This window comes from Chiloscyllium punctatum, chromosome 15 (genome assembly GCF_047496795.1).
Source record: "Chiloscyllium punctatum isolate Juve2018m chromosome 15, sChiPun1.3, whole genome shotgun sequence".
Lineage (NCBI taxonomy): Eukaryota > Metazoa > Chordata > Chondrichthyes > Orectolobiformes > Hemiscylliidae > Chiloscyllium > Chiloscyllium punctatum.
The window spans coordinates 14,574,226-14,586,325 of NC_092753.1; the positions used below are offsets into that span (position 1 = coordinate 14,574,226).

The following is a 12,100-nucleotide window of genomic DNA, read 5'->3' on the forward strand; positions in this document are numbered from 1 at the left end:
ATGAGGAACCTTGTCAAATGACTTACTGAAGTCCATATAGATCACATCTACTGCTCTGCCCTCATCAATTCTCTTCGTTACTTCTTCAAAAAACTCAATCAAGTCCGTGAGACATGATTTCCTATGCACAAAGCCATGCTGACTATCTCTAATCAGTCCTTTCCTTTCCAAATACATGTACATCCTGTCCCTCAGGATTCCCTCCAACAACTTGCCCACCACTGAGGTCAGGCTCACTGGTCTATAGTTCCCTGGCTTGTCCTTACTGCCCTTCTTAAACAGTGGCACCACGTTAGCCAACCTCCAGTCTTCCGGCACCTCACCTGTGACTATCGATGATACAAATATCTTCAGCAAGGAGCCCAGCAATCACTTCCCTAACTTCCCACAGAGTTCTAGGGTACACCTGATCAGGTCCTGGTGATTTATCCACTCTCCCTCTTTATGGGTATTTAAGCGGGCATTGGATAGGTATATGGAGGATATTGGGTTAGTGTAGGTTAGGTGTGCTTTGATCGGCGCAACATCGAGGGCCGAAGGGCCTGTACTGCGCTGTAATGTTCTATGTTCTATGTTCTATGTTTTTCTGCATTTCAAGACACCTAGCACCATGTCCTCTGTAATATGGACATTTTTCAAGATGTCACCATTTATTTCCCCACATTCTATACCTTCCATGTTCTTTTCCACAGTAAACACTGATGCAAAATACTCATTTAATATCTTCCCCATCTCCTGCAGCTCCACTCAAAGGCCGCCTTGCTGATCTTTGAGGGGCCCTATTCTCTCCCTCGTTACCCTTTTGTCCTTAATGTATTTATAAAATCCTTTTGGATTCTCCTTAACCCTATTTGCCCTCCTGATTTCCCTCTTAAGTGTACTCCCACTGCTTTTATACTCTTCTAAGGATTCACTCGATCTATCCTGTCTATACCTGACATATGCTTCCTTCTTTTTCTTAACCAAGCCCTCAATTTCTTTAGTCATCCAGCATTCCCTACACCTGCCAGCCTTTCCTTTCATCCTAATAGGAATATACTGTCGCTGGACTCTCTTTGTCTCATTTCTGAAAGTTTCCCATTTTCCAGCCGTTTCTTTATCTGCCCCCAGTCAGCTTTTAGATTAGATTACTTACAGTGTGGAAACAGGCCCTTCAGCCCAATAAGTCCACATCGACCCTCTGAAGAGCAACCCACCCAGACCCATTCCCCTACACCTAACATTATGGGCAATTTAGCATGGCCAATTCACCTAACCTGCACATTTTTGGATTGTGGGAGGAAACCAGAGCACCCGGAGGAAACCCATGCAGACTCTGGGAGAATGTGCAAACTCCACCCAGACTTTTAGATCTGGTCTATCCTTTTCCATCACTATTTTAATATTAATAGAATTATGGTCACTGGCCCCAAATGCTCCCCACTGGCACCTACAGTCATCTCCTTGCCTTATTCCCCAAGTATAGGTCATGTTTTGCACCTTCTCTAGTAGGTACATCCACATATTGAAACAATACATTTTATTGTACATACTTAATAAATTCCTCTCCATCTAAACCCTTAAAACTATGGCAGTCTCAGTCTATGTTTGGAAAGTTAAAATCCTGATGAAGGGCTTTTGTCCAAAACATCGATTTTCTAGCTCCTCGGATGCTGCCAGACCTGCTGTGGTTTTCCAGCACCACACTCATGACTCTATGCTTTGGTCAGCTGTGTAAGAGCACAGACTCTGATAGATCTGATAGTTTTTGTCACTGGGACCGTCCATGAGTACCAGCTTGTTGGTTCTGCTACAGGTGAAATATTGCCTTGCTGCAAGGTAGTCCATTTTTTTTTACATTTGGCAAGAGTGAATGAGGAATTCTGGGTGTCAGTGGGCACTCTGTCTCCATTTCAAGGCACAGAGTGATGTGGTTTGCTGTCTTTGACTGTCCTGTGAACAGCTGTGCACATTGACATGCCTGCTTAGAACGACTATCTCCAGTTTTGGGTCACCGTTGGGATCATGAAAAATCAGCATGTCAGTGAGAGATTTTTCTCTCTATATATTGAAAGGTTGCATTAGTTGTCCTAAAAACTTGAGTTTTCCACCTCCTGGACCGTGTAGCTTTAGGAGTGATAACTTTTCTCCAACCATGGTTTGGAATCAGAAAGAATAGAAACTGCTGTACCTCTGTCTAACTTCCTCTTTCCTTCTATTATAATATCAGCACTCTTGAAGCTTCTGTCGAATTCCAGGACATCGCCAAGGAAGATATCAATTTTACCTTCTATTTCATGAATCTTGATACCTTTTGAAGGCTTCACCTTTGCTTTATTTTGTACAGACTTCTTGCTATGACACGTAACCCCACCCTTCATTCTGCAAACATTGTTTTTGACTGTTTTGGTGACACAATTTTTGTAGCCATGTTTTTTCCTTCTGCCCCAATGATGTGTGTTTTTTGCCTCCTTTGTTTTTCTATGCCATGTCTGTGTTTAAACTAACCATTCTTCAATGAATCTGCCACTTTTGGGGATATGGTTCTTCCCGTCAACCTAAGTGTCTGATAGATGCTCCTTCTTGATTTCAGCTTCTTTGCTCAGTCAGATTACCTTTGTCATCCCTTTTAACAGCAGTAGTCAGGCAATGGCTCTTCCGAAAACAAATCTGCTCCCGATTAGTTCTTTTTTTAAGTGACCATAATCACTGTCCTCTGCAAGTTGTAGAGTCCCTGCTGTGTGGAAAGAGGCTATTTGGCCCATCAAGTCCTGCAACGACCCTCTGAAAAGCATCCACTCCCGTAAACTCTGCATAATCCACCTAGCCTGCTCATCCCTGGACTCCACAGAGCAATTACCTATGACCTAGAATTCCTGCATTGTGGAAAGAGGTCATTCAGCCCATCCAGTCTGCACCGACCCTCTGAAGAGCATCCCACCCAGATCCCAGACCCCTCCCCTATAATTCCACATTTACTGTGGCTAATCCACCTAACCTGCATATCCCTAGATGCTACGGGGCAATTGAGCCTGGCCAATCCACCTAACCTGTGCATCTTTGTGACTGTGGGAGGAAACTAGAACACCCGGAGGAAATCCAAACAGACAAGGAGAGAATGTGCAAATTCCACGCAAATAGTCATCCAAGGATGGAATCAATTCCGGGTGTCTGGCATTGTGAGGCAGCAGTGCTTGACCACTGAGTTACCACGATGTCTGTACAGATTATTGATATCAATACTTTGTCATCGGGTACATTTATTAAATTTAATACACTCGATAATGGTATGTTTTTACAGATTGAAATAGACATTTTTATAATGTCCTCATATGTAGCTTTTTCTTTGTCAATCCCTTGCCTGGCTAGGTTTTCAACTGCAGAACCACCATTGCTACAACAGCATACTGACCTACTCACTGCTTAGCTGTGCAGTAAGGCTGTATTCCTTGTAAACCATTCCTTGTAAACCATTGGCACCAATTTCTATGTGGTTGGGACATGCAACCTGCTATAAGCTCTTTACTAACGGCAGAGAGTTTTCCACGTTGTTCTTTCACTTGATGCCACATGCATCATCGTTAGCCATGGGTGAGGTCCCCGAAGACTGGGAGGGTAGCGAAGGTTGTGTCCTTATTCAAGAAGGGTTGCAAAGAAAAACCTGGGGACTGTAGACCAGTAAGCTTAAAATCTGTGGTCGGTAAGTTACTTGAGAAGATTCTGACGGATATGTTATACGTGCATTTAGAAAGCATGGTTTGATTAGGAGGAGTCAGCATGGCTTTGTGTGTGGGTGATCATGCCTCACAAATTTATTAGAGTTCTTTGATGAAGTGACCAGGAAGGTTGATGAGGACAGGGCTGTGTGGATTTCAGTAAGGCCTTTGATAAGGTTCCACTTTGTACGGTGCACTGAAGATTAGATCGTATGGAATCCGGGGGAAGCTGGCAAATTGGATTTTAAATTGGCTTGATGGAAACAGAGGGTAATAGTGGAAGGATGCTTGTCAGACTGGAGGCCTGTGACTAGTGGCATGCCTCAGGAGTCGGTGCTGGGCTTATGCTGTATGTTATCTTTATCGATGATTTGGATGAGATGTAAAAGGCATGATTAGTAAATGACACTAAAATAGGAGGTATCGTGGACAGTGAGAAGGATTATTAGAAATTGCAGCAAGACTTTGATCAGCTGGGGAAGTGGGCTGAGAAATGGCAAATGGGGTTAATATAGATATGAGAGGTGTTGCATTTTGGAAAGTCAAATCAAGGTAGGAGTTTCATGGTGAATGATGGGGCCTTAAGGAGGGACCTTGGAGTTCAGATGCGTGGTTCTCTGTAAGTAGAGTCACAGGTAGACTGGACAATGAAGAAGGCTTTTGGCACACTGACTTTCATCAGTCAGGGCTTTGAGTATGGAAATTAGGAAGTTATGTTGCAGTTGTACAAGATGTTGGTGAGGCTACTCTTGGAGTGTTGTATTCAGTTTTAGTCACCTTGCTAGAGGAAGGATGTTATTAAACTGTAAAGAGCGCAGAAAAAATTTACAAGGATGTTGTCAGGACTCAAGGGTCTGAGTTGGAGGGAGAGGTTGGACAAGCTAGGACTTTTTTTATAGAGCATAGAGACTGAGGGCGGAATCTTATAGAAGTGTATAAGATAATGAGAGGCATGCATAGTGTGAATGCACTCAGTCTTTTTTGCAGGGTTGGGAAATTGAGGACTAGTGGGCATCAGTTTAAGGTTAGAGGGGAAAGACTAAAAGGGAACCTGAGGGGCAACTTTTTTACACAGAGAGTGGTATCCATGTGGAATGAGCAGCCAGCAGAACTGATTGAGGCGGGTACATTAACAATGTTTAAAAGACATTTGGACAAATACATGGATAGGAAAGGATTAGAACGATATGGGTGAAGTGCAGGGAAATGGGGTTAGTGTGGATGGACATATTGGTTGGCATAGACCAGTTTCAGCCACAAGAATGGGCCTCTGGATTCGATTCCAGCCTAAAGTAATTGTCTATGTAGAGTTTGCACATTCTCCCAATGTCTGCATGGGTTTCCTCTGGGTGCTCTGGTTCCCTCCCACAGTCCAAAGATGTGCAGGTTCAGTGAATTGGTCATGCTAAATTGCCCATATTTTTCAGGGATGTATAGGTTAGGTGCACTAGTCAGGAGAAATGTAGAGTAACAGGATAGGGGAATGGGTCTGGGTGGGTTACTCTTTGGAGCCTGTATCTATCGCTTGTTGAGCATAATGGCTTGTTTCCACGCTGTAGGGATTCCATGACACTATGTTGTGTTCTTTGTTTCTTTTTAGATTAGGTTCCCTACAGTGTGGAAACAGGCCCTTCGGCCCAACAAGTCCACACTGACCCTCCGAAAAGTAACCCACCCAGACCCATTTCCCTCTGATTAATGCATCTAACACTATGGGCAATTTAGCATGGCCAATTCACCTGGCCTGGACTTCTTTGGATTGTGGGAGGAAACTGGAGCAAACCCACGCTGACACGGGGAGAATGTGCAAACTCCACACAGACAGTCGTCCGAGGCTGGAATCAAATCTGGGTCTTTGGTGCTGTGAGTTGGCAGTGCTAACCACTGAGCCACCGTGCCACCAAAGTGGCACTGCCAAAGCTGTCAAAGCATTTTTACTGAGTCTGCTGAGGCAAGGAAAACACTAACTTTATTTTAGAAATGTGTTACTGTGCCTTTGTCTTGCAATAAGCTGCAAAAGAAAGCAAAATTATATGATATTTTGTCATTTCCTGAAAAGATGCATTATGATGTGTATCAATAGCAAATCATCACAGTGAAACGACCACCTATGACCCTTGGCAGTATGGAATGGTCAATGTGTCACACTGGTTTTCGAGGTCAGGAAAAGAATTGCTTGCTGCAGAATTGTTGGCTTCTGACTTGTTGCTTTCGCCCCAGTAGCTGGTTCAGTTATGTTTGTAGTCAATATTTATCCTTATTACGTTTTGGTACGTTCAGCACTAATACTTCAGTTGAATGTAAAGGGCAAATGATTTGATTCTCTCTTGCTGGAGATGGCTGCAGTTGTATGATGTGAATATTACTTGGCAATTGAGGGGCAAGGTATAAATATTACCCAAGTTTTGCCTCATATGGGCACAGACTGGTTAAGTAGCAGAGGTTTTGTGTGGTTTTAGCCAAACCCAAACTGAGCATCAGTGAGCAGGCTGTAACTGAGTAAGTTCTGGATTAGTGGTGCTGGAAGAGCACAGCAGTTCAGGCAGCATCCGAGGAGCAGCGAAATCGACGTTTCGGGCAAAAGCCTTTCACGCTTTTAGTCCTGATGAAGGGCTTTTGCCCGAAACGTCGATTTCGCTGCTCCTTGGATGCTGCCTGAACTGCTGTGCTCTTCCAGCACCACTAATCCAGAATCTGGTTTCCAGCATGTGCAGTCATTGTTTTTACCCTGTAACTGAGTAAGTGCCACTATTGCTTGCCCCTTTGCTGGGTAAATGCTAGTGTTGTAGCTGGACTAGAACAAATTGGTTCGGGGGTGGCTAGTTCTGGAACACAAGTCATCAGTAATATTGCCAGAATTTGTAAGGCCCCTTAGCCCTCACATTGCCCAGTGACTTCAGACGTATCTCAAGATCATGTAGAATGAATTGAGTTGGCAGAAGACTGATGACTGTGATAGTGGGGACCACTGGAGGAGGCCAAGATAGATCATCCATTTAGCGCTTCTGGCTGAAGATTGTTGCGAATGCTTTAGTCTTGTTGCGCTGATATGCCGGGCTCTCCCGTCATTGAGGATGAGGATACTTGTGGAGGCTCCACCTCCTCTTTTGTTTAAATGTCTGTCACCATTCACAACTGGAAGTGGCAGGACTGCAGATTAGTTGGTTATGGGATTGCTTCATCTTGTATGTCACATTCTGTTTGTGCTGTTAGCCATGTAAGTAGTCATAGAATAGACCTTTGTCATAGAATAGAATTAGATTTTATTGTTACATGTACAAAGTCGTAGAATCGAACTTTGTCATAGAATAGAATTAGATTTTATTGTTACATGTACTCAAGTACAGGGATACAGGAGTACAGTGAAAAGAGTCATCCCCAACTCCATTTTAGGTACAAAGGTACCTCGGTACAAAATCTTAGATACAAAGTAGAAAAATATTGAAATGTAGTTAAAAGTTCGCCATTAAAGTCCTTTTTAGTATAAAATAGAAAAATAAAGATAAAAGTTCAACAAGGTTCACCGAAATGAATGTTTTTCATACAACCATAATACACAGCACTGTATATTTTTCTTACGGGTAAAATGCTTCTCTACCTTTACTAAAAATTATTGCAAATAAAACTTATTTTTGACCAATGTAATTGGAAAAAGGCAAAGAAAATTAGCAAATGTTTTTTATCCTGTTTCTTCCTACAAAATGGATGCATTGATAGCTTCAAGCTTTTACATTGTAAACTTTCCTCTGTTTCTGAAGATTCCTTTTATGAATATTGCCTCTGCAACACTACAGTAAATTTGCATTGTGCCCTGTTTTAGGTGTGACAATACGACCGGAGCCAAAAGATTTGAAGATCTCCTTTAATATCTCAAATCCAAAGTCCTGGCAATATTACGTCAATGCTCTACAGCATTTCCTTTCAGGTAGGAATGAGTGCACAGAATTCTGTCAGTATTTTGATACAGGTTCAGACTGGATTTAGTATAAGCATTTGAAAATCTGAATTGATTTTGTCTTGGTTAATTTTAGGAAACTGTCTGACTGGGCTTTCAGTGTTTTTTGGTTTTAGATTGCACCTTTCATGAGTGTACATATAAGGTACCAAGTCTTTACATTCTGTTTCTCTTCAGTGTGTTCTTCCTATGAACTCTATTCCTAGTCAATAACACATTGGAAATCACTCACTCATCACTGTCCTATCATAAGGGGCAGATACATGAATTGATCCCTCACTTTGCTCTTCCCTACACCAGACCCTCTTTCCCTCCTTCACCTCAACACATCATCTAGTTGAGAAATTAAGGAACTTTTGCTTCCTACCTACCTAATTCCAGCTCCTTTTTCCGACTTGGTTATTTGACTGGCCCTGGGAGATACTTGCCATGCATTGTCAAATTCAGAGTCACTGTTAAAACCATTATGGCTTTGAAGGAGCCCACTCGTCCCATTGAGTCCTTGACCTGTTTTAATTTGTCTTGTGCCATTTTCAGACCTACCTGAATAGAGTCATAGAGACATAGAGTTATACAGCATGGAAACAGACCTTTGGTTCAACTCGTCTATGCCGATCTGATATCCCAAATTAGTCCAGTGCCCTTTTCCAGCATTTGGCCCACATCCTTCTAAACCCTTCCTATTCATACACCAATCCAGATGCCTTTTAAATGTTGTAATTGCACCACTCTCCACCACTTCCTCTGGCAGCTCATTCTATACACGCACCACCCTCTGTGTGAAAGTGTTGCCTCTCAGCTCCTATTAAATCCTTCCCCTCTCACCTTAATCCCCAAGTGCCGTCAGACTGCACAATCCAGCCTAATCTTATTTGCGCAATCTTCCACAAACCCAGGTACAAATACGGGGTGGTTTGGGGTGACACCTGTGAGAGGAGGAGGAGAATTGCATGGAGGGGGCAACATTAAAGGGGTGGGATCAATTAAAGGGGTGGGAATGACAATGGTTGTGAGGGCAAGGATTACAGAAAGTTCCTGGACAGCTGTCTGAATCCTTTGATTGCCACTGGTGAGAGACTAGTGAAGACTGGCTCCTCCTTCATAAATAGGCTGCACTGAATACAAAGTTAAAAATCACACATGCTCCTTCATCAGGTGGTTGTGGAGTATAAGATTGTAAGACACAGAATTTATAGCAAAAGTTTACAGTGTGATGTAACTGAAGTTATATATTGAAAAAGACCTGGACTGTTTGTTAAGTCTCTCATCTGTTAGAATGACCAAGTTGGTTTCAGTTCTTTCATATGTCAATCGTTAAACTTTTTTAAAAGTTACATTTGTGGGCGGCACGGTGGCACAGTGGTTAGCACTGCTGCCTCACAGTGCCAGAGACCCAGGTTCAATTCCCGCCTCAGGCGACTGTCTGTGTGGAGTTTGCACGTTCTCCCCGTGTCTGCGTGGGTTTCCTCCGGGTGCTCTGGTTTCCTCCCACAGTCCAAAGATGTGCAGTTCAGGTGAATTGGCCATCCTAAATTGCCTGTAGTGTAGGTAAGGGGTAGATGTAGGGGTATGGGTGGGTTGCGCTTCGGCGGGGCGGTGTGGACTTGTTGGGCCGAAGGGCCTGTTTCCACACTGTAAGTAATCTAATCTAATCTAATTCTCAAATCATGATGAGCACTGAATACACACAGAGTGGGTCCACATGCAACTCCCATCAAATAGCAGAGTGGGTGCAGGGCTGCTCAATTAGGGGAAAGTGAGGACTGCAGATGCTGGAGATCAGAGCTAAAAAAAAATGTGTTGCTGGAAAAGCGCAGCAGGTCAGGCAGCATCCAAGGAACAGGAGAATCGACGTTTTGGGCATGAGCCCTTCTTCAGGAATGAGGAGGTTGTGCCAAGCAGGCTAAGATAAAAGGTAGGGGGGAGGGACTTGGGGGAGGGGCGTTGAGAATGCGATCGGTGGAAGGAGGTTAAGGTGAGGGTGATAGGCTGGAGAAGGGGTGGGGGCGGAGAGGTCGGGAAGAAGATTGCAGGTCAAGAAGGCGGTGCTGAGTCTGAGGGTTGGGACTGAGATAAGGTGGGCGGAGGGGAAATGAGAAAGCTGGAGAAATCTACATTCATCCCTTGTGGTTGGAGGGTTCCTAGGTGGAAGATGAGGTGCTCTTCCTCCAGGCGTCGTGTTGCCATGGCCTGGCGATGGAGGAGGCCAAGGACCTGTATGTCCTTGGCGGAGTGGGAGGGGGAGTTAAAGTGTTCAACCATGGGGTGGTTGGGTTGGTTGGTGCGGGTGACCCAGAGGTGTTCTCTGAAACGTTCCGCAAGTAGGCGGCCTATCTCCCCAATATAGAGGAGGCCACATCGGGTGCAGCAGATATAGAAAATGATGTGTGTGGAGGTGCAGGTGAATTTGTGACGGATATGGAAGGATCCCTTGGGTCCTTGGAGGGAAGTGAGGGGGGAGGTATGGGCGCAAGTTTTACATTTCTTGCAGTTGCAGGGGAAGGTGCCAGGAGTGGAGATTGGGTTGGTGGGGGGTGTGGACCTGACGAGGGAGTCGCAGAGGGAGTGGTCATTCCAGAACGTTGATAGGGGAGGGGAGGGAAATATATCCCTGGTGGTGGGGTCTGTTTGGAGGTGGCAGAAATGATGACGGATGATACGATGTATATGGAGGTTGGTGGGGTGGTAGGTGAGGACCAGTGGGGTTCTGTCCTGGTGACGATTGGACGGGCGGGGCTAAAGGACGGAGGAGCGGGAAGTGGAGGAGATACGGTAGAGCGCATCATCAACCATGTCTGAGGGGAAATTGCGGTCTTTGAAGATGCTCATATCCCTGTATATTTTTCTGTTTATGTATTTATTCAATGTCAATTTAAAAGTTACACTGAATCTATTTCTACCTTGCCTTCAGACACCTCCTTAGCATGTAAAGCATGCCTGGACATTGATGGGGATGAACCAGGGAAATTTCCAATCATCACACTTTTTACACTCTAGATTGACCGTTGATCTTCTTTGAAACAACATATCAGATTGTAACCAGAACTTTCCTTCTTGTTAAAACACCCTAAGCTCTCTATAAAATGTGCCACCCCAAATGAGCTATCTTCTTCCTGAGCACCTAGCACACTGTATCATTAACTTGCCTTTATTGGTCAATGCATTGAATTCAGGAGTTAGGCGATCATGTCACGGCTTTGGGATGCGGACATTGTTTAGGCCACTTTGGAATACTGTTTTCAATTCTGGTCACCCTGCTATCTGAAGGATGTTGTGAAACTTGAAAGGGTTCAGAAAACATTTGCAAGGGTTGGAGGGTTTGAGTTATAGGGAGAGGCTGAGTAGGCTGGTCTATTTTCCCTGGAACATCAGAGAATGATGGGTGACCTTATAGAGATTTATAAAATCATGAAGGGCATGGATAGGGTGATCAGCCAAGGTCTTATCCCAGGGTGGAGAGTCCAAACCTAGAGGGCATAGATTTTAAGTGTGAGGGGAAAGCTTTAAAAGGGACCTAAGGGGCAACATTTTTCACACAGAGGGTGGTATGTGTATGAAATGAGCTGCTAGAGAAAGTGGGAGCGATTGCACAATTGCAACATTGGATGGGTATACGAATAGGAAGGGTTTGGCGGGATATGGGCCACATGCAGGCTAATGGGACTAATTTAGGTTTAATTTAGGTTTTCTGGGCGGCATGGATGAGTTGGACCAAGACAGCACGGGTTTCCGTGCTGTATGTATCTATGACTCTATCTGTTGACCGTCAAGTGATCTTCTCCAGATCTGACTCCTCTCTTCTCTCCTCTTTCAGCTTATAATGAATCTGTCCAGGCCAAAATCAGCCGGAACTGCACTCCAGGCAACTATACCTTTCAGACAGGATATGGACCGAATTCCAAGTATTCTTGCCAATTTAATCGGGAGATACTGAAGAACTGCTCCGGGCTCGAAGATCCCACTTTCGGATATAAAACTGGTCAACCCTGTGTCTTAATCCGGATGAATCGGGTATGTCTGGTTTCAGAGGAAGAACTTGCACTACCCACCCAATGCCTTTCAAAGGCTTAGGCTATCATTAGGCACTACACATCCACTCAAGCATTTCAGAAGTGCAGTCACTGTTACAATGTGAGAAACATGGTAGCCAATGTAGCCACGGCAAGATCCCACAGATGGCAATGAGATAAATGAGCAAGAGTAGCACGGTGGCTCAGTGGTTAGCACTGCTGCCTCACAGTGCCAGGGAACCGGGTTCGATTCCAGACTCGGGCGACTGTTTGTGTGGAATTTGCGCATTCTCGCTGTGCCCGTGTGGGTTTCTTCTGGGTGCACCGGTTTCCTCTCAGATTCCAAAAATGTTGAGAGTGTGCTGCTGGAAAAGCACAGCAGGTCAGTCAGCATCCAAGGAGCAGGAGAATCGACGTTTCGGGTATAGGCCCTTCATCAG

At 44.5% G+C, this 12,100-nt stretch overlaps 1 protein-coding gene across 1 annotated transcript in view; it reads left to right on the top strand.

Annotated features, from left to right (window-relative positions):
- Positions 1–12,100, top strand: part of LOC140485896 (potassium-transporting ATPase subunit beta-like) — a 40,658-nt gene that overhangs the window by 10,657 nt on the left and 17,901 nt on the right. The window contains exons 3-4 of the mRNA XM_072584343.1: positions 7,516–7,620; positions 11,465–11,661. Of these exons, the coding sequence (XP_072440444.1) occupies positions 7,516–7,620; positions 11,465–11,661 (302 nt within the window). The remainder of the gene's footprint in view (positions 1–7,515; positions 7,621–11,464; positions 11,662–12,100) is intronic.